Source organism: Oncorhynchus mykiss, chromosome 10, assembly GCF_057628025.1.
Source record: "Oncorhynchus mykiss isolate SJ-2025 chromosome 10, ASM5762802v1, whole genome shotgun sequence".
In the NCBI taxonomy this organism is placed as follows: domain Eukaryota; kingdom Metazoa; phylum Chordata; class Actinopteri; order Salmoniformes; family Salmonidae; genus Oncorhynchus; species Oncorhynchus mykiss.
The window spans coordinates 67,429,690-67,453,240 of NC_143031.1; the positions used below are offsets into that span (position 1 = coordinate 67,429,690).

Sequence of the window (23,551 nt, forward strand, 5' to 3'; positions counted from 1 at the left end):
CAGGCAAATGAGAAAGAGGCAATGACGAGATGCAATCATAAACCGACTCAGGCAGTTTTCACTGCACCCCCCAGCAGCAGAAATAGATTACAAGATGATAGGCATATTTGAAACAAGCCTCACGGCTAAACAGAGTGCAGCTAGGGCTACATAACATGAAGGGCTGGCAAAGAGCTGTAGGTGTTCAAGGAGATCATCAAGCCACACAAGCTAAAGAGGATTTCGTGCCATGGTACTCCAACCTCATGCTATCATATTCTGAATGTACACATTACTGGAAAGTGGTTTCAGTCAATCAGCATTCAGGAACCAAACTACCCTTGTTATAATAAGTCACACTTAGGAGACAGCACAGTGACTTCCACCACAATCTGAGCTCAGCTCCACGAGGGGGCTAAAGCGGGCTTAGCCCCCTCAGTTTTAGTTTTATGTCCCTATGTAAAAAAAAAGTTACAATTATTGAGTGACAGGTTGGTGCAAGATTTGTATCTCTGCTGCGCTGTGTCAGTGCTTAGGTATGACTCCTTTGGTTTTCATAAAAAAACAGGAAAAAAAACTTCTCGTCTATGGTAGGCTAAGTGAATAACGTGATACGCCTCCGCCTGTAATATTTGATTTAGATTTATAAGGGCGGGGTCAAGTTTACCGTTAAAGCTGCTTCACTCAACTCAGCCTCACACCCCACCACCACAGAGTTTAGTTAGCGTCTTAGCTAGCTGTAAAAAGCGTAAGTGTTATTAGCCTTAGCCTATTTAGCTAGCTGGAACCAGCTAATCTGCCACTGCCACGGTGGATAGCAGAAATTGGCTTAGTCAAAGTAGCCAATGGAGAAGGGGACACCTGGCTACTGTGTCAGTGGCTGTTAAAAGTTGTTACAGCATCGTGAAGTTCCAATCTGACAACGAATGCATGCGTTTGTACAACACAGAAGTAAGACCTGAGGCTACAGGGCTGCTAAGGGCAATGATGGGACCTGGCTTTAAGTTTACAGCCACCATGGTGCACAGAATCCTCAGTCTTCTCCATCCTCCAAACAAATGTATTCAGGCAAAAGCAACAGATCTTTACACTGGAGTCAAAGTGGTCCGCAGTGCATTGGAGTGCTGAGGTGTGACAAGCCGGGGTGTGACAGCGAGTTTGAAGCCATTTGTGAACAGTTCAGTGCCAGTGGCACTGACACACCACAAGTTCCAAGCGATTATGACAACGTTATGGAAATCTCTAGCATTATGTGATGGACAGTACAGTAGGCCAGCAGGACAAAGGAGTGTAAAAGACTTGGATGCTGTCATCGGTGAAATGTCAGTACGATTCAGCAAACGCAACAGCCAACTGGTGGAGACTCTGTTAACCCTTGTGAGCCATGACTTTCTAGATGGGAAAAAGGTGAAACCACTGCTGGATCTAAGAAAAACAGATTTGGTGGAAGCTGAGTTTAGTGTTGCGCTCCAGTTTTTGCTGAAATCGCCCGCTCCGGCTCCAATGAGGAGAAATGGGCCACACTTGATATCTTGCAACGATTCTCTGTGCATCTCTACGCTATGTCTTTTGGGGCATCCACAGCTACATGTGAGAACAAATTTACCACTTTGACAAACGTGTTCACTCAACTAATCCAACTGGCATTTCTTGGGAATATTTTGGGGAGAGTGGAATGAACAATTAATCAGGAAGTTCCACAGAGCATCAAGGAGGCTGCAACTCTTCTGAAAATGTAAGAAACAATCTAGCTGGTTGATTGTTATCAAAGTCTTGGTGGTACAGACAGTGGCGTACTTTCAGCAAAAACCTATGGTATGGAATGGCAAAATGACTTCCTTAGCCAGACTATAGGCCTTTAAGTTTGTAGGGCGCTGTCCATGGTGCTGATAGAGCGCAGCTGAGATTTTGCACCAACCTGCCACTTCTTGGTCAAAAGCACTCAATGTTCTCAACATTTTAACTTTTATGTTTATTGCGGTATAGCGTGATATAAGCAGAATTCAATATTATTCTAATGCAAGAACCCAAATGACGCCCCTGGGTATAGCTACATATCAGTATGTTTCATCATAGAAATAGACACATTCTATTATGGCTTCCTTGGTAGCCTATTCATTTTGGTGGTTGTAAACTGTACGTATTGGAAATTTATGGTAGCCTGGCATTGCTTAATTGATTATGTGGATTGATTTTGATCCACAGAAGTGTATTGTACCATATCACAACGTGTTGCTGAACTCATGAGCGCCATGACTTTCCATGTTTGAACCGGGCCTACAGGCCTATTTGTTTGGCAAGATAGCGGTGCATGGCTGCATCTCACCGAAGTAGGCTGTAGGCTGTGTTTTGTTTTTTTTTGGTTATTTGATTTTTGTTTACTCTGCTAGTTTACTGTTAAAGTAACTAGCCTAAATATATATTTTGTCATGCCTTTATTGATTTGATATTTTGTTTACTAGGCATACTTGGTATCGCTGTTTCGTTCTGTTCACATTCATTTGTTCACATTGTCTGTATTCTAAGCCAAACTACTATTCAATATTTTTGTTTGCCTGCATTAATAACTAGGTTACTACTTTCAGCATTTAGTTTGCATTATTTTAGTAAGACGGCTGTGTGTACAGCTGCATTCACATAGGCTGTTTGTAATAGGTGAATTACCCTATCTATCTTGTAGCCTATATTCATTACCAAAACGGCATCGCTTTAGTGTGTAGAGCATTGTCCTTTGTGCTGATAGAGAGCACACCAACCTGCCACTTCAAAAGCACTCAGAGGTCATGGAGTCTCTGCATTTGAACTTTATGTTTATTGTGGTATGGCGTGATATAAGCAGAATTTAATATCATTCAAATGTAATTACGCCCCAAAATTGTGCCCCATCGCCGATTTCAACTGCCCCCTTAGTCACTTTATCCTGGTGCCGGGCCTGCAACAATCACAACAAAGTTTGACATATTATCATATTTGAAGGACATTGGCCTGGATGCAAAATAACTTGGGTACAATTTAAACCAGGAACTAAATGTACTCTTACACAGAGGTGACTCTCGATTGCTTGCCTAAAGTATAATGTATGCATACACATCTTTCACCCAAGGAAATGTATAAAAACATTAAAAACATTTGTTTTGCATTTAATGGTTAGAATTAGGATAACATTAGGCTATATTAAACAAAAACTATATATGGTTGTATGTTCTACCCGAAAGGCCTAATTTTCTGCACCCAACTGGTGCCCCACACCCATCTAAATCAGTCCTTCAGAGGGGAAGAATTTAAATCAGCAGTGTAACTGGGCTTCAAGGTCCAGATTTAAATTTGCCTAGTATAAAGTTGATGAAAAGATGCATGATGAGAGCACACGCCCATGCATGGGCCTAACTGATGATGCGATTATGATGATTGATGAGCCTTCCTAACTAACACTGTTGCTCAAGTCATGACTGCACATGTTGTTGTCAAATTACTTTTCCCACCAACTCACAATTACTTTACATGAACTTAAAAATGATCAACTTTGTAGCACCAGTTAGTTACTGTAGGCTACACCAGTTTGAAATGCGACGAAATTAGTGGCAAAGTCAACATAACTTGACCTTAGACGTACCTGTTCGCCGGCCTCGTGCGACTTCATCAGGTGTTTCTCCCGGTATAAAGACCACAGTCCGACGTTTGGCAGAAATATCAAAGCCACCATGAATACGAAGGCCATTTGCAACACTCGCTTCTGTCTCCTCTTCATCGTGGACACCCAAGTAAGAAGATATAATCCCAATATCTAAAAACTACGGAGTCCGTTCTTCTTGGCTCGTGCCACTCGGGTTGAAATATTATTTGTTGGTCGGTGGCAAACCACCTCCTGAAGCTGTTGACAAACGTTCACCTAAAACAAACAATAAAATGTATCAGCATGTAGACCTCTTACTGACATTTAGCCTAATTGCAAATGCAGAGGACTGAGAAGCCACCATTCCACTAATTTAAACATTTTGTTGCACATAAAAAACACTACCAGTCTAACAGTAGGCTATGCTCTCATAGTTAACATTCATTAAACTACACGTGTCACTAAATTCAAACCAGAGATGAAGAAGATAGTGACACCTTTCAGTTTCAAATAAATAAAAGCTGACCCTACTACTTACAGCGCAAATGGTTAAACAGACAGCACTAAACACATCACAATGACTTACTGTCGGTGCGTATTTGCATGTTGCCCCATTTACCGTGATTGTTTAGGACCTTTTCGGCCGCATTTCTGTTATAAATCAAGACAAAAAATAGAAGCGTTGAACAGCTTTATCTCCCACGATGCGCACGTGAGGGAATTTCGAGTCCGTCTCGCGCTCTTCCTGAATCAGAAAATCCCTCACGAGCTGCATTTCTCCCACATCTAGGTAGAAATTATGTTCTCCCCCTCCTTTCGCAATGTCGCTCCTCAATACCAGGTTTTTAGATATTGCGGTTAAGAACCACGTGCACTGCGCATTAATGTGGGAACATTCCTACGGCTTGGCGATCCCTTCAAAGGCAAGAGCGAGGTGTGGGATAGGGACAAGGAGCGCCAACGCGACCACATAGCAGTGAATCCGACAGCACTTTGGCACGAAACAGCGGACGAGAGAACAAAGCGCAGTGATGCATTGGACGGCTGCCTGATGCACTTTGAATAGATAGCCTAACAATTTTGCAGTCTGGCATTCAAATGAAAGTGTTAATGAAATTCAGAATCTAATCATGTGCACTGCACTGATACTGAATATTGATAGAAAGGCAGAAATGTCATCACCTGTCACTATAGGAGTAATCAATTGCAGATGATGAACATGTTATTTTATATTGAGGTAGACATACACTACCAGTCAAAAGTTTTAGAACACCTACTCATTCAAGGATTTTTCTTAATTTGTACTATTTTCTGCATTGTAGAATAATAGTGAAGACATCAAAACGATGAAATAACACATATGGAATCATGTAGTAACCAAAATAAGTGTTAATTAAATGATTATTTAAAGTAGCCACCCTTTGCCTTGATGACAGCTTTGCACACTCTTGGCAGTCTCTCAACCAGCTTCACCTGGAATTTTTTTCCAACAGTCTTGAAGGAGTTCCCACATATGCTGATCACTTGTTGAATGCTTTTCCTTCACTCTGTGGTCTGACTCATCCCAAACAATTTCAATTTGGTTGAGGTTGGGGGATTGTGGAGGCCATGTCATCTGATACAGCACTCCATCATTGTCCTTCTTGGTAAAATAACCCTTACACAGCCTGGAGGTGTGTTGGGTCATTGTCCTGTTGAAAAACAAATGATAATCCCACTAAGCCCAAACCAGATGGGATAGCGTATCGCTGCAGAATGCTGTGGTAGCCATGCTAATTAAGTGTGCCTTGAATTTTAAATAAATTACAGACAGTGTCACCAGCAAAGCACCCCCACGGCATAACACCTCATCATTAAGAAGGAAAGAAATTCCACAAATGAACTTTTACTAAGGCACCCCTGTTGACTGAAATGCATTCCAGGTGATGACCTCATGAAGCTGGTTGAGAGAATGCCAAGAGTGTGCAAAGCTGTCATCAAGGCAAAGGGTGGCTATTTGAAGAATCTCAATATAAATATATTTTGATTTGTGGTTTGGTTACTATATGATTCCATATGTGTTATTTCATAGTTTTGATGTCTTCACCATTATTCCACAATGTAGAAAATAGACCAAATAAAGAAAAACCCTTGAATGAGTTGGTGTTCTAAAACCTTTGACTGGTAGTGTAGATTTAAATATAGTACTTATTTTGTCCAAATGTGACATTATTTAGCACCTTTTTTTCATAAGATCTGGATAGTGAACTTATCAGCTCAATTTGACCTGTAGTTTCCTGGGGACAGCTGAAATGGACAGCTGATACTCAACTCTAGAGTACTAGCTAGCTGAAGTAGCTACCTTTTGGGACAAATCATATGCTCCTAGACTGTGTTGGCATGTACAGTACTTCTACCATACTTTAAATCAACTTGTTGTGGCGGGGTCACCGCTTTGTTATTGTTTGAATCCCATATTTCCCCTTTAATGATCCATTTATGTCACTTACACAGGTCCATGGATGAGCCAACTCTGTGTCTATTAGTAAATATGAAATTATTGGCAGTATTGCCAGAAACCCTGGCCCAGATGTCCATGAAAAATGTTTTTTTCACTTTCAGTTTTTTATAAGACTCAAAAATGCAGCATTTTAAAGCAATGCTAATATTGTTGCTGTGTGCTGCTTACTTTGAGAGTGAGAATTTATGTTTCCCATCCGTGAATTCAGGATATATTCACAACTCCTTTATAACCTTCAGAAACTTGAACCAAACACAGCTCAGATGAAATCAGCCTCAAAATAATAGAATCACTTCATGTTTTCCATGAAATGTTGTTTATGTGCAAGGAGTTGCTTTACAGGAGAGAGGAGATTCTCAGAACTTGCTGAAATATTTATTTACTATTGAATCCTGCTTCATACGTGAAAGCATGCTAAAGGAGAGGGAGTAAAGATTGTATTGGAATACATGGAGAACAAAGTATTCACCACACTGTGTATATGTGCGCGTGTGCGTCAATATTGAGGTTGTAGCCAATTGAACACAGACCACAACCTCAATAATGCATGGATGCAATGGTACAGCACAGTTATAATTCCCCTGTAGCAGTGCACCGAGGCACGGAGGTCTAGCAGATTATGTTTTCAGTCTCCATGGCTACCAATAGAGGGGGGTGTGGTTGAGACCATTGGCTGTTAGTACAGACGGAACATCTGCAAGTAATGCACCGAGTTGGTGAGGTCATGTTGGCAAGTGTTTGCATACCCACCCATACACAAGTGTATGAATGATGTGTGTATGAAGCAGGTGGCTCTGTGCACCATAGCACTGTGCCAGTTGAAACATGGCATTTGACCTTCTTCCTCAGCTTTATCATGATCTTCACTGAATGCTATCAAAGTCTGTACCCATTATCGATGCCAGTTTATCTGAAGTAAACCTTTAACTGTGATTCATTAGGCATGGCATTGCCTAATGAAGCATGGCACTCGTTAGGCTTGATAATGCAGTAGAACCAACCGGATTGTATTAGGAAAGCTGAGGAAATACACGGAGGACAGATCTGAGCGCTATAGCGACAGCAGAGCGCGCGTAACAAGCACTCCGGATGTGTAGCTAACCTCTATACAGCCATGGTTGTTAGGCTCTATTGACTTAAGCCCTGAAGTTCTGCTAGTGCTGGGACTTTGGGATTACAATTCTTACTAACAAGATTGTATCAAGGAAGAAGGAGAAAAATATGTTGCTTCCAGTCAGTGTCAGAAGGCCTATACTGTGCCCCCACCACTTTTCCCCATCTTCTTTCCATTTTAGTTTGTGAAAGCTGCAGAGAGAGAGGGAGAGGATCCATCCAACAATCAATTGGTCAGATGAGGAGATTTTCCATGTTAACTCACATTGTTCAGTTTTAGAATGATCAAAAAAAAATGATACAAAATGCCATGACATTTTAACAATGAAAGATACATGGCAAATTCGTTGCAGCTTCTTATGAGGTATAATTAACTAGACATTCTGCTTATGTCACAGTGTCAAATCAAGTATAGGATCAATTCTTTCAGAATGCACAGAGAGGGAGACAATGAGGAATACAGTTTTTTCTCATTCCTCTCTTCTCTCTCTTCCTCTTCCTTTGTCGCTCTCTGTCTCACTCTTCCTCTCTCTCTCTCTCTCCCAAAGAAACAAGGTTTTCCATTATAAGTGAGTGGTTCGGTATGTTTTCAAAGCAGAAAAACACTGCAGCTAGAACATATTTGGTTCAAGCCCTTGGACAGCACTCATGACCAGCGCTCCAGCAGCCTACAGTCTGGCGTCTGGAGTTCCAGGACCTTGGACAGCACTCACTACCACAGCTCCAGCAGTCTGGCGTTGAGTTCCAAGTCCATGGACAGCAACCTTCACCCACGTGACATGGGCTGCTGTGCTTTCATAACCACAAGGAAAACAATCAACTTGACCTCAATACAACTAGCACTTAGCGGTAAAGTGTGCTTATACAGATGTAGAATCTTAATTTGATCACTCTTTTTGTTACTGGGAATTTTCCTGCTCAGCAGGAAATGCAAACTTGTCGTGTATTTGAGTTTTAAAAAGGCTTCTAAAGTTTGTCACTTTGAAATGTCAGACTTGATTTTCCCTAATGAAAAATGGATCAACCCCTACAAAAATGTCCATTAATTATAATCCACATAATAATTCACATTTCCTGTTGCTGCAGGATTATTTTCCTGCTGTAGCAAACGGACTCAAATTAAGATCCTACGTCTGTAACTAGGGCACTGAGTTTCTTCTTGGTCAGTTGACATGGTCAAGGAAAAACTCCAGGCCTTACTTTTAATGCCTGTTATGAGGGCAACACCACACTTAGAACACATCTTATGATAGCAACACTAAGCAACTGTCCAATACCACAGCAAGTGCAATACCACTGTGTCACAATCCCCTTTCTATTCACTATAGTGATTTTCGACAGAGAACCCAGGCTAGATATCCCATTATCACCATGATGGTTTTCATTAGACAGTTAAGATCAGGGGACATAGGTGAAGCATGTAATAGCCAAGGAAAAGACTCCCCAGGTGACTTTTAGCGTCAGACCCTTGGCTCAGCAGCACAGAGGTAGTGAGATATGGCACTGTAGTTAGTTCACATAAAGCCCCACTCATTACTAGTGTTGGTAGCGTTATCCATCTTCCCAATTGATTGGCTGATGTAGTACTGTATCTCTATGGCATAGACACGTCAGATGAAGACATATGGAAAGATTACTACTGTACTATAAACCTCGTATTTTATATGACCAAAAGACAACACTTTGTGTGTCTGAAATGGTACCCTTTCCCTACATATTGCACTACTTTTGACTTTGGCCCGGCATATGGTTCTGGTCCAAAGTAGTGCACTATGTAGGGAATAGGGGGACATGTCAGACCTAGACACTGTTTTTAATGCTTGTATTATGTAATAGAATACTATTGACTGTATGTATCTAGTGATTACATTTCTGGAATATCATTAAATAATGCTTATCTGCCTAAATAGCTTCTCTTGTGAGTAAACATAATTATAGTTAACAGGGTAAACACACTGTTCTAATCTGATCTGATTACTTTGAACCATAGATTTGGTTTGGAGCTGATGTATTGTACATTTGGAAATTCCAGAGGATCTTCAAATGAGAGCGCCATCTGTCTAAAAGAATTGAAAACAAACACCCTTGTTCTCCTCACTCACTGCTCAGACACACACACACACACACACACACACACACAGACACATGTATATATTTATATACACCCTTGCACACGCATACTCACACACTCACAACCAGGGAACTTTGAGAAAAAAAAATTCTTGCGATGGCACTTTTTCATTGTAATTACTACGATGTAGCATATCCATCAAACCAACTGACTACAGCATATTGTGTGGGGCTAGAGTAAGCCATCTAAATCTAAAGGCAATTTAATGGAACAAATTAAACATTTGAGATCATTCAGAGAAATAAAGTGACTTCATATCCTTTCCAAGGTGAAAAGTGTATGATATCTGCTTGATTGCTTTATAGCGTCACTCTGATATACCGCAGAGAGAAAAAAAGCTATTACCATTGCTGATTTTAAAACACGAGCGAAGACTGACAGGAGGAAGAAAAATGTGTTTTGATCTATTGAAAGCTCTCGGTAATGTGGCGACCAAAATGGTCTTTGATGTGAATGTTAATGGCTTTCCACTGGTTAACTCTGCAAAGGGTACAGTTATCTCTCTCTCACACAAGATACATTTGTCAACCTTTGATCCCGGAGATATTTGTAACATGAAACAGTGGCCGCGTCTGAAACGGCACCCTGTTCCTTATAAAGGGCATTGCTTTTGACCATAGGCCCTACACAATTTCTTATAAAGCGCACATTTGACTTTTTCATGTCACTTTTGAACAGGTCCAATCTGCACAATATAGGGAATAGGGTGCCATTTCAGACCCAGCCTATATCGGCGTCAATGATCAATTGACCTTGCACCTGTTTTAGTTAGGATAGCAGGGCAGAGTTGTCTCATTAGGGTGAATATACAGTACCAGTCAAACGCTTGGACACACCTACTCATTCAAGAGTTTTTCTTTATTTTCACTATTTTCCACATTTTTGAATAATAGTGAAGACATCAAAACTATAAAATAACACATTTGGATTCAGCCAATTGCATCATAGTGCTTGATGTTTTTGCGACTGCACTTGAAGAAACTTTCAAAGTTCTTGAAATGTTCCATATTGACTGACCTTCATGTCTTCAAGTAATGATGGACTGTCTTTTCTCTTTGCTTATTTGAGCTATTCTTGTCATAATATGGGCTTGGTCTTTTACCAAATAGGGCTATCTTCTGTATACCAACCATACCTTGTCACAACACAACTGGTTGGCTCAAATGCATTAAGAAGGAAAGAAATTCCACAAATTAGCTTTTAACAAGGCACACCTGTTAATTTCAATGCATTCCAGGTGACCTCATGAAGCTGGTTGAGAGAATACCAAGAGTGTACAAAACTGTCATCAAGGCAAAGGGTGGCTACTTTGATTTGTTTAACATTATTTTGGTTACTCCATGATTCCATATGTGTTATTTCATAGTTCTGATTTCTTCACTATTATTCTACAATGTAGAAAATAGTACAAATAAAGAAAAACCCTTGACTTGAGATGGTGTGCGTGTAACCCTTTCATGCAGTCAAGGGGTGGACGGTTATTCATATTTTTCATAATTTCATAATTAATAAAGATTATATCCAAAAACCTGACGAAAATCCGTTGTTTCTATGTCAAACAGTTTTGTTATATTTGAGTCACCTGTGATGTATATCAAGTGCAATATTGTGATGCCAACTCCAAATGTAATACATTTCAACTCAACAACTGGTACAGGTGTCTTCGTTTTTTAAGCCCATAACCAATGTGTGTGAGGTGTATAATTTTGTTTCAAAGTAGATTTGTTTAAGACTACCAATAATCACTCTGTGTGATCCTGATCTAGCCCATTGCAGTAAAAGGTTTTAATAAACCAAGCAATGTTGATCTATCTATCACCCAGTCAAAGCTGAAGCAATCAATGTCAGGCCTCATCAAAATGTTGATGCATCAGCTCTACACTCTTAGAAAAATAGTGCTATCTGGAACCTATAAAAGGGTTATTCGGCTGTCCCCATAGGAGAACCCTTTGGAGAACCCGTTTTGGTTTCAGGTGGAACCCTTTCCACAGAGGGTTCTACATGGAAACCAAAAGTGTTCTACCTGGAACCAAAAATGTTCTACCTGGAACCAAAAAGGGATCTCCTATGGGGACAGCCGAATAATCCTTTTGAAAAGCTGTTATGACTCCTATAAAAAGCTTAATTTTAAGTATGAAAATCCAGACCTTTTGCATGTGGACTTATTACCCATCCACGTACAATAGTCATATCATGCTAGATTCATTCTGCCCTTGTATAGCCTACAGTGAAAGAGCGATGACTCATAACACCACTAATATCACTTTGTTTTAGGAATAAAAGACCAAAATAGGTCGTCTAGAACATACACGTACGGAACGTTCTCAATTCTTCTGAGATTCCTTCTATGATTCCAACATGTGCATGAATCTAACTGTGAGGTACTAAGGAGAAGGAGATGAATTTGCAGAGTTGTGTATTTCATTATCCTCTTCCTGAGACTTGGGCCTACCTATTGTAAGTTGTTGCCATGGCACAAACAGTCCCCAATGACTTCCAACCCCATGTGTGATTGCGAACATAAGGGTATAAGAAATTCGCTGTGACCCCACTCTCCAAGGGTGTCTCAGGGAGAGGTGGGATATCCAAATGTAGGACAAATAGGACAAATATAGGACAAATATAAGCAGCCAGAAAAAAATATTATTTATTATTATTAAGACTCTGGGTACGTCCCAAATGGCACCCTATTTCCTATGGAGTGCGCTATTTTGGGCCCGGGTCAAAGCATTGCACTATATAGGGCAGGGATGGGCAACTCCAGTCCTTGGGGTTGGAGTGGTGTCACACTGTTTCCTCATCCCTAACAAACACGGCTGATTCAACTAATCGCATTCTAAACTGAAGATCATGATTAGTTGAATATTGGAATCAGGTGTGTTAGCTGGGGCAAAAGTATGACACATGTCAGGCCCTCGAGGACTGGAGTTGCACATCCCTGAAAAAGAGAACTGGGTGCCATTTGAGAGGCAGACACTAGTGACTGTATTCAAGCTAGACTGATGAGCGGACTCTCTCTCTCTGTGTAAGCAAAGTGAATGTTTATCATGCTGTGATTACTACCCTGTGCTGTGTGGATGGCATGCACAGTGAGTTATTGTAATTTGAATGCTGCAATAAACTAAAACGCCAGGCCTGGGGCTAATTAAGAAATGTGACAAGTGTGCGTTCATCTGAAAATAACCAGATAAATTGTCTGCCTCAAGATACGTGCTTGTGTCAAGATTGTGAATTCATGATATATTTTAAGTGCTCGGCACGCCAACTTTTGCCAGTTGGTTGGTTTGGCGACATATGTTGTTGATCAACTCTGTGAGTAAGTGGCATAGGGGAGGTTGGCTGGTTAGTTCTTTTTAAACGTACTGTATATACACACTCGCAGGCAGGCACACACACATGTGTCATGACTGTCCTGATCAGGTCAGGTTACAGGAGACCATAACCCTACAGATTATCTCTCAACCCCAACAGAGGGGGAGAGATCTAGGGGTCTGAAGATGTGGGGGTTTTAAGACCTCTCACGCCACTGGTAAATCTTAGGCCACAGACAAATTCCTTTTGTCCTGTCACTATGGAGAACCAGCCTCAGAACATTAAACATGAAATAAAGGGACTTTGGAACAATGGTTTCCGTCAGCCACAATGGTGGTCATGACGATAGATGGAATATGAAAATGTATGTCATTTTTGTTTTGTTATTAAAGGTTAATAGATGACATTATTACGAACACATTGTAACGTCAACAGTTTCCCTAGTATACGTTTGATGTTTATACATTGTACGTTGTATGGAAAATGTCCAAATCAAAGAGAATGTTTTGGTAAAGATGAAATGTGAAGTTAGTTGTCTAAAATTGGATTTGAATAAAATCTAGACCTTGCCCATAACTTGGTACGCTCAGAGAAGGGCCCTAAAGGAGGTTATGCCCACTTCTGACACGAGGGTATAAAACCTATGAGTAAAGAATTTACAGATTAGACTACGTGACCCAAGCTGCAGCCGAGGTCTAAAAAGTCAACGAACCCAAAACGCAACGCAAGTTTGAAGACAAAGAAATCTTTTTGTACCCAAGCTACGGATGAGTAGCTGTGTCTAAGCGGGTGAATTCAAGTCGAACCACCTAGCCTCCACTTCCCATCGAATCGTGGTATCTACACTGTTTCATTCCAACGCTGTGAGCTCTGATCTACAGAGTGGTCTGTCCTCCGAAGAGCCCTTCCAGAACAAGGGCGAGGAAACAGACTCCTAAGCCAAAAGGACACTGACATTGTGAGGACGACCAGAGAGGTGCACCGGAGAAGTGCGTCATTGAGTCCACAGAGACCTTCCCCACGGAATTACTTCATTAAATTCTGACCCATAAGAGCGGCAGTTTGGGGCAAGGCTAGGGTTAGAATAAGCATAGCTGACAAATTCACCCAAATGTATATTTCTCTCCTGTACTTTCTCTTTTTCGCTCTCTTTTGAAATCCCCATTTTGGGTAACACGCACCCCATAGTGTGTTGGCCCATTATACTAAGTTCTAATCAATAGCCTGGACTGTGTTTTTGTGTATGTGTATCTTTTATCATCATTTTAGCTTTCTAGTATATAAATACCCAACTAAGATTGGTGTGGTACGAACTCATTGGTGAGACCCGGGTCCGTGCAGATTCCCAGAATATACGACATTCAGAACGAGATTGTAGAGGTAACTGATTAATTAGCGGCTGTTGTAAAATCGATATTCTGATATTCTTTGAGTTAATTTGGGAAATAGAAACTCAATAAAAACTAGTTTTCCCATGGTGCCCCAGGTTAATGAGTTAATAATTACTTGATTCAGTTAGTCACGCAATTAGAAACTTTTAATAATTCGATGAGTGACAGTCGTCATATTAACTAATACAACGTCACAACACATGCATACACACACGTCACACACACACACACACACACACACACACACACACACACACACACACACACACACACACACACACACACACACACACACACACACACACAGATCTTCATCTTTGGTTATATAAATACGATCTCTCTTGCATAGATTAACAATTCACTTGATCTAATCTGACATCTGTCCTATGGTTGATATCTCACCCTGTGGATATCAATATGCTGCTTAACTCAACATAGAAGACAGTGCATAAAAGTTACATTAATCCATATCTGATCTGCTGGATGTTTCTCTGCATTATGATAGTTTAATGGGAAGTCACTTTAAAGATCCATGATCAACTGTGTGGGAAAATATGTACGAGACATTGTCTGCATCCCAAATGGCACGCTATTCCCTATGGGCCCTGGTCAAAAGTAGTGCACTAAATAGGGAATGCCGTTTTGGACGCAACCCTTTGATTTCTATCTGCAAATCACCACTGGAAAAGACCCATGGACAAGCATAAACTGTGTTCATTACCTCGTTCTTTGAAGTGGAAATTCATGGAGCTATGTATCCTGAATGCACAACACATCTTACCAAGGCCGGTCAAATGCATTCCTTAACCTAGTCCAAACCATATGGGAAATAGAAGGTCATTTTTAATAGGGAAGTGTATTAGTTGAGGTATTGATTTTTCAACACCAACCTGAGAGAAATGGTCATTAATGCCAGCTGTCTCTCTCTCTCTCTCTCACACACACACACACACACACACACACACACACACACACACACACACACACACACACACACACACACACACACACACACACACTGTACAAACACAGTTACTAATATGGATAAATGGCCTCAGAACTCAGAGGAAATCCAGAGGCCATGTATGTCTGTACTATAAGTCTACTATAATTGAACAGTGGATTACTCATCTATCTGCATGTTATTCCAGGCCTGGGTTGGTTGGTTCAGGCTGTTTGCTATGGTACTCAAGGATCACACACACACACACACACACACACACACACACACACACACACACACACACACACACACACACACACACACACACACACACACACACATACACACACACACATAGAGCGAGCAATGATAGGAGAGCATCCTTAATCCCTCTTGACTGGGTATAGGGATTTACTCTCATGGTTGTTAACCTGACACCAATACACCACAACACAACGCACCTCTAGTCAGCTGTTAACCTGACACCAATACACCACAACACACCTCTAGTCAGCTGTTAACCTGACACCAATACACCACAACACACCTCTAGTCAGCTGTTAACCTGACACCAATACACCACAACACACCTCTAGTCAGCTGTTAACCTGATACCAATACACCTCAACACAACGCACCTCTAGTCAGCTGTTAACCTGACACCAATACTGTCTTGTCATTGTTGGTGATCAAGCCTACTACTGTTGTGTCGTCTGCAAACCTGATGATTGAGTTGGAGGTGTGCATGGCCACGCAGTCATGAGTGAACAGAGAGTACAGGAGTGGTCTGAGCATGCACCCTTGTGGGGCCCTAGTGTTGAGGATCAGCGAAGAGGACATATTTCCTACCTTCACCACCTGGGGGGCGGCCCGTCAGGAAGTCCAGGACCCAGTTGCACAGGGTGGGGTTGAGACCCAGGGCCTCAAGCTTAATGAAGAGATTGGAGGGTACTATGGTGTTAAATGCTGAGCTCTAGTCAATGAACAGCATTCTTACATAGGTATTCCTCTTGTCCAGATGGGATAGGGCAGTGTGCAGTGTGATGGAGGTGTTTTTACAGTGCCTTGCAAAATTATTCAGCCCCCTTAAGTTAATACTTTGTAGCGCCACCTTTTGCTGCGATTACAGCTGTAAGTCGCTTGGGGTATGTCTCTATCAGTTTTGCACATCGAGAGACTGAAATGTTTTCCCATTCCTCCTTGCAAAACAGCTCGAGCTCAGTGAGGTTGGATGGAGAGCATTTGTGAACAGCCGTTTTCAGTTCTTTCCACAGATTCTCGATTGGATTCAGGTCTGGACTTTGACTTGGCCATTCTAACACCTGGATATGTTTATTATTGAACCATTCCATTGTAGATTTTGCTTTATGTTTTGGATCATTGTCTTGTTGGAAGACAAATCTCCGTCCCAGTCTCAGGTCTTTTTCAGACTCCATCAGGTTTTCTTCCAGAATGGTCCTGTATTTGGCTCCATCCATCTTCCCATCAGTTTTAACCATCTTCCCTGTCCCTGCTGAAGAAAAGCAGGCCCAAACCATGATGCTGCCACCACCATGTTTGACAGAGGGTATGAGCTGTGTTGCTTTTACGCCAAACATAACGTTTTGCATTGTTGCCAAAAAGTTCAATTTTGGTTTCATCTGACCAGAGCACCTTCTTCCACATGTTTGGTGTGTCTCCCAGGTGGCTTGTGGCAAACTTTAAATTACACTTGTTATGGATATCTTTAAGAAATGGCTTTCTTCTTGCCACTCTTCCATAAAGGCCAGATTTGTGCAATATATGACTGATTGTTGTCCTATGGACAGAGTCTCCCACCTCAGCTGTAGATCTCTGCAGTTCATCCAGAGTGATCATGGGCCTCTTGGCTGCATCTCTGATCAGTCTTCTCCTTGTATGAGCTGAAAGTTTAGAGGGACGGCCAGGTCTTGGTAGATTTGCAGTGGTCTGATACTCCTTCCATTTCAATATTATCACTTGCACAGTGCTCCTTGGGATGTTTAAAGCTTGGGAAATCTTTTTGTATCCAAATCCGGCTTTAAACTTCTTCACAACAGTATCTCGGACCTGCCTGGTGTGTTCCTTGTTCTTCATGATGCTCTCTGCGCTTTTAACGGACCTCTGAGACTATCACAGTGCAGGTGCATTTATACGGAGACTTGATTACACACAGGTGGATTGTATTTATCATCATTAGTCATTTAGGTCAACATTGGATCATTCAGAGATCCTCACTGAACTTCTGGAGAGAGTTTGCTGCACTGAAAGTAAAGGGGCTGAATAATTTTGCACGCCCAATTTTTCAGTTTTTGATTTGTTAAAAAAGTTTGAAATATCCAATAAATGTCGTTCCACTTCATGATTGTGTCCCACTTGTTGTTGATTCTTCACAAAAAATACAGTTTTATATCTTTATGTTTGAAGCCTGAAATGTGGCAAAAGGTCGCAAAGTTCAAGGGGGCCGAATACTTTCGCAAGGCACTGTAGACTAGAGGATATGGTTATGCAGGCTATAAAGGCTATAAAGTGTTTTTAGACTAGAGGATATGGTTATGCAGGCTATAAAGTATTTTTAGACTAGAGAATATGGTTATGTAGGCTATAAAGTGTTTTTAGACTAGAGGATATGGTTATGCAGGCTATAAAGTGTTTTTAGACTAGAGGATATGGTTATGCAGGCTATAAAGGCTATAAAGTGTTTTTAGACTAGAGGATATGGTTATGCAGGCTATAAAGTGCTTTTAGACTAGAGGATATGGTTATGCAGGCTATAAAGTGCTTTTAGACTAGAGGATATGGTTATGCAGGCTATAAAGTGCTTTTAGACTAGAGGATATGGTTATGCAGGCTATAAAGGCTATAAAGTGTTTTTAGACTAGAGGATATGGTTATGCAGGCTATAAAGGCTATAAAGTGCTTTTAGACTAGAGGATATGGTTATGCAGGCTATAAAGTGCTTTTAGACTAGAGGATATGGTTATGCAGGCTATAAACTGCTTTTAGACTAGAGGATATGGTTATGCAGGCTATAAAGTGTTTTTAGACTAGAGGATATGGTTATGCAGGCTATAAAGTGCTTTTAGACTAGAGGATATGGTTATGCAGGCTATAAAGTGTTTTTAGACTAGAGGATATGGTTATGCAGGCTATAAAGTGTTTTTAGACTAGAGGATATGGTTATGCAGGCTATAAATTGTTTTTAGACTAGAGGATATGGTTATGCAGGCTATAAAGTGTTTTTAGACTAGAGGATATGGTTATGCAGGCTATAAAGTATTTTTAGACTAGAGGATATGGTTATGCAGGCTATAAAGTGTTTTTAGACTAGAGGATATGGTTATGCAGGCTATAAAGTATTTTTAGACTAGAGGATATGGTTATGCAGGCTATAAAGTGTTTTTAGACTAGAGGATATGGTTATGCAGGCTATAAAGGCTATAAAGTGTTTTTAGACTAGAGGATATGGTTATGCAGGCTATAAAGGCTATAAAGTGTTTTTAGACTAGAGGATATGGTTATGCAGGCTATAAAGTGTTTTTACTTACAAATCTGTAAGTGGTTGGATTTATTGCAAAAGGTTACTGAGAAGGTTGTTCCAGTTTACATGTTGTAGGCAGTCTGAAACAGTACTCCCTTCCCTGCTCTGACATGCATTCTGAATGTAAGTTGTGGGTGATATGAAATTGCTGGACATCCTCCCTCTTAAATGTATACCAATAGCGATTGGAGGTCACTTTGCAAGCTATATGACACATTAAGAAAAATGTAAATTAGATATACACCCTTACACCTCAAACGAGAGCGTATAAACCCTAACATAGTGTTGAGTTTGGGTCCATAGGAGTTGAATTGACTCTTTTGCGATTATATTGAACAACACTGCAGAGAGTTACAAAAGTAACAGAGATTTTCAATGAATTCTGAACAGCAAGGATCATCATCTAGATTCAGCCGCGGACAGATATTTTCTGGACCGGCCGGTCGGGGGACTGGAACATAATTGCAAATCATTTGTAGACTGCAAATTGATCACAAGATAAAATGTTTGACTAAAACATAATCATTTCAAACCTTACTTACATTTCTATACGTTCACGTGTCTCTCTAGTATGCGTGGGAATACTTAGGAACAGATTTCTTAAATGAAAATCCTCTTTGTGCTGGTTTCCTGGTGTTTTTACAGTCTTTCACGTCCAACAAGGATGTTTTTTTTGCTCAGAAAACTTGAGGGGCCAAATAAAACCAAACAAATTTGGCCCGCGGGCTGCCAGTCGGAGAACCCTGCTGTACAGAGTGAAACGCAATGACGCAGAGTTAAATGTCAACACTAAATTCAACATATACATTTCTCAAAAAATAAGTCTGTCGCCAGAATACGGTCCGAACGTTATCTGTGGCAGAATCAAATTTTCGTAAATTCAAGTTAAATTGACACATGTTTACTGTCTATGTATGTAGGCCTAGCTACGCTGTTGATTTCAAATGCATGCAAGCTGTTTTTAACCCTCTGGACTTAATTGGGACGTATGGTTACTGTATGCTGCCAATGAAGTTTGGGGTTTGCAATATTTTCAGTCATTGCACAGACATTAGTTACATTGTTGATATTGGAGGTTTTCAAACGGATGGATGCAATCTAGCTTTTAAGTGTTAAGCGTTTGCTCTTAAACCTGTAATCATTACAGAAATAATGGAAACCTTTCCTTACAAGCCTTTGGAATTAAATTATTTCTAAACCAAAGCTTGGTCTAGAACTTTGAAATGAGGTAAGCAAACATTATGCATGGTTTAATGATAATTATTCAAATCCTTTGGAGTGTCAAGTTGACCACCAGAGATAAAAGCTCTGGATAAACCCACCAGTTGCCATTTTAAATCGATCCTGCAGCCACCTGCACGCACTGCGATAAGGGAGTGTAGACTATACGGCCCTGCAGAGCCTGTGAAAATAACTCACAGGTCGGTCAGAGCTCCAATCGAATATATATCTCCCCTCTGGGTTTTTACCCTGACAGATAAATCTTCACACACGCATTCGCACACACACACACACACACACACACACACACACACACACACACACACACACACACACACACACACACACACACACACACACACACACACACACACACACACACACACACACACACACCTTCAATCAATGCTGTTGAACTTCAAAGTCTGAAAGCCGTCAAGCTGCTGCGTGTAATCAAATATCGACAAGGGCTTCGTCCCAAATGGCACCCTATTCGTTATGAAGTGACAATTTTTTTTACCAGGGCCCATAGTGCTCTGGTTAAAAGTAGTGCAGACTGAACACTTCAAGACCATGTTTAGAACAAGAGGTGCTGTTGTCGTCCCCTTCCTGTATGAGGGTTATGAGCCAGTTATTAAATGAAATCCATTACTTCATATATGACACAATCTTGTGATATTCTCTTTTTCTCATTTCATCAATTTTCTTCATTTTATCACTTTTGAAACTTGGAACCAACCGGCTCTGAGCACAGGCAAGCCGACGTCAGTGCATTTGCAGTAAATTCTGCCACAGTTTTCATCATGATTCATCTTACTGTCCTCAACAGAATCATGAAAATTGAGGGCAACTAGGTAGGCCTGCAAAAGTGCTTCACTTCATTATTGTCAAAAGCATGAGTGTTTTCTGAGAAAAACAACATGGATTTCATAATGATTGTTGCAGGATTTTAGCACCAGCAGAGTCATATTTCAATCTCTATCGCTATGGCTCTGGTCTCAAGTAATGTCTGAGTTTCCAACCAACTCGTGATCCAATAACAGTACTACTGTAGCACACAGCTCTTTGTACAGTGCACAGTGTTCAACTGTGAAAGTCACGGAAGCTGTTGCTAGATTCATGCTAGGCCAGCAGCCTCTTTGCTATGAGAAACACAAGTGGTTTAGCTTATGTCTGAGTCTGGGTTTGTCATGGGCCCAGCTGTTCGCCTGGAGACTATACAAACCCTGGGCATATAGGGAAATAGAAAATAGTCAGTGTTTACGGAAGAAGAGGTTTTGAGAATCTCAACGAACACACTAACACACTGCTAATATATGGGCTAAACTGGAGACTGTGCTTATGGAAAAGGAGGATGCCCTTCTTTACCTAATAAAGGGTTTTGATGCGTATCTCCCTGAATTATTCAACACGTATTGTGTTATACCACACTATATGCCTACAGAAAAACCGTTAGATAGAAAAGGGGCTGAATTAGATCAAGTTGATAGATAGGATTTACAAGAGAGAGCCGTCATTAGTCTACTGCTTGTCTAGTCGGTTGTTGTTACGGAGGACTCTGACTGTTTTCATACCGCTGTAGATCTCCTCTGTCACTCGTCCTTATTAAAGTAATTCCACCCTTCCCATCCTCCTACTCTCTGAAACTAAGCGTTGCAAATTGCTAGACTTATGCTGTCAGTCTGTGGAAAGATTGGTATCGTTTGTACCCCAGGGTCATTTGCATTGCAGTAGAGAAACCAAGGCAATATCTCTCGCTTTTAACAACCCAATAAATAAAGAGCGTTTGCTTTTTTCTAACCACGGTAATGGCACAGATTGTCACTGGAGAAAACATCTTTTTACGACTGAAATTTGCAAAATGACAAATCACCATTGCCTGCTGTGGCCGATTACAGAACACTCAAGTAATGAGATGTTGACTTTGCCGTTGTAGAAGCCCAGGATATCTTTATTCAGAGCAAAACGTTGCCCATAAATCCAAACTTTGTTGCTCAATCTTAACATTCTATCATCGATTCAGAACAGCAGAATTCGGAGCAGGAGAATGTATCAAGTATTCTATTGTATGCTTGTAGAGTTGTGACGGGTCTCCCACAAGAGTTTAACTAGCAGTCATGTTCTATAAATTAGCAGAAAATCATGGGCTACATTTGCAACCCACATTGCCTTTGTGACTGGCATGAATGCATTTTCCTTGTCTATGATAAATGGGTATTAGATAGAAATGTATTTTTAAAACAACATTTTTATTGCAGGCAGTGCCCAGGGAATGCAAATGATGGGGAACCAAAATCGAGAACAGCGGGAAATGTCCCTTCCAATCAAAAGGAGATGGACATTGCTTGGCGATGACTTTCTAATTTCGTAAGGTGGAAATAGGCAGAAATGAATAACTAAAATGTCTGCCACCATCTCTCTCTCTCTCAGTGACAGTAGTCCCCTTGGGCATCTTTTGAGTTACATGCTAAGTTCCACCTTTTTTGAAAAGGCAAATCTATTGAATTTCAATTGCTTCTTCTTGAGGAAGGACGCCTCAGAGTTATTATATAGTTGACATCGGCGGAACCAGGGAATAAAACGACATCTATATTAGGATGTTTGAAGTCAGGCAAGGGCAGAGTTAACTGAGTGGCCACTGAATATAGGGAAGAAAGCCCATTCAAAATCCCATTCACACTGTGCAGATAGATAAAGAGGACTACTTTTAGTCAGACATCACACTAAAATAACAGCTTCTGAGTCTGAGAGAGAGAATGTGGTCCTCAGGGCCTGTCTGGATGTGATCTACCTGTATTACATTTTTCCTGCTGGTAAATACCCTTCCTGGTTTAGCCTGAGGCCACAGGAAGTAGTGGGAGCCGTGCTGTGTAGCCTTAAGGCTCTTGTCTAGCTGTTGTGAAGCTGTCTGGTCCCTGTACTGTCTTGTCTAGCTGTTGTGAAGCTGTCTGCTCCCTGTACTGTCTTGTCTAGCTGTTGAGAAGCTGTCTGCTCCCTGTACTGTCTTGTCTAGCTGTTGTGAAGCTGTCTGCTCCCTGTACTGTCTTGTCTAGCTGTTGTGAAGATGGCTGCTCCCTGTACTGTCTTGTCTAGCTGTTGTGAAGCTGTCTGCTCCCTGTACTGTCTTGTCTAGCTGTTGTGAAGCTGTCTGCTCCCTGTACTGTCTTGTCTAGGTGTTGTGAAGCTGTCTGCTCCCTGTACTGTCTTGTCTAGCTGTTGTGAAGCTGTCTGCTCCCTGTACTGTCTTGTCTAGCTGTTGTGAAGCTGTCTGCTCCCTGTACTGTCTTGTCTAGCTGTTGTGAAGATGGCTGCTCCCTGTACTGTCTTGTCTAGCTGTTGTGAAGCTGTCTGCTCCCTGTACTGTCTTGTCTAGGTGTTGTGAAGCTGTCTGCTCCCTGTACTGTCTTGTCTAGGTGTTGTGAAGATGGCTGCTCCCTGTACTGTCTTGTTTAGGTGTTGTGAAGCTGTCTGCTCCCTGTACTGTCTTGTCTAGCTGTTGTGAAGCTGTCTGCTCCCTGTACTGTCTTGTCTATGTGTTGTGAAGCTGTCTGCTCCCTGTACTGTCTTGTTTAGGTGTTGTGAAGCTGTCTGCTCCCTGTACTGTCTTGTCTAGGTGTTGTGAAGCTGTCTGCTCCCTGTACTGTCTTGTCTAGGTGTTGTGAAGCTGTCTGCTCCCTGTACTGTCTTGTCTAGCTGTTGTGAAGCTGTCTGCTCCCTGTACTGTCTTGTCTAGCTGTTGTGAAGCTGTCTGCTCCCTGTACTGTCTTGTCTAGGTGTTGTGAAGCTGTCTGCTCCCTGTACTGTCTTGTT

General features: G+C 41.2%; 1 protein-coding gene across 1 annotated transcript in view; it reads right to left on the reverse strand.

Moving 5' to 3' along the window:
• The window catches only part of LOC110534499 (polypeptide N-acetylgalactosaminyltransferase-like 6), a 246,825-nt gene extending 242,228 nt beyond the window's left edge, over positions 1–4,597 (reverse strand). The window contains exons 1-2 of the mRNA XM_036933624.2: positions 4,179–4,597; positions 3,593–3,868 (exon numbers count right to left, since the gene is read on the reverse strand). Coding sequence (XP_036789519.1) covers positions 3,593–3,727 — 135 coding nt within the window. The 5' untranslated portion in view covers positions 3,728–3,868; positions 4,179–4,597. The remainder of the gene's footprint in view (positions 1–3,592; positions 3,869–4,178) is intronic.
• Between the last annotated feature and the right edge of the window lie 18,954 nt (positions 4,598–23,551).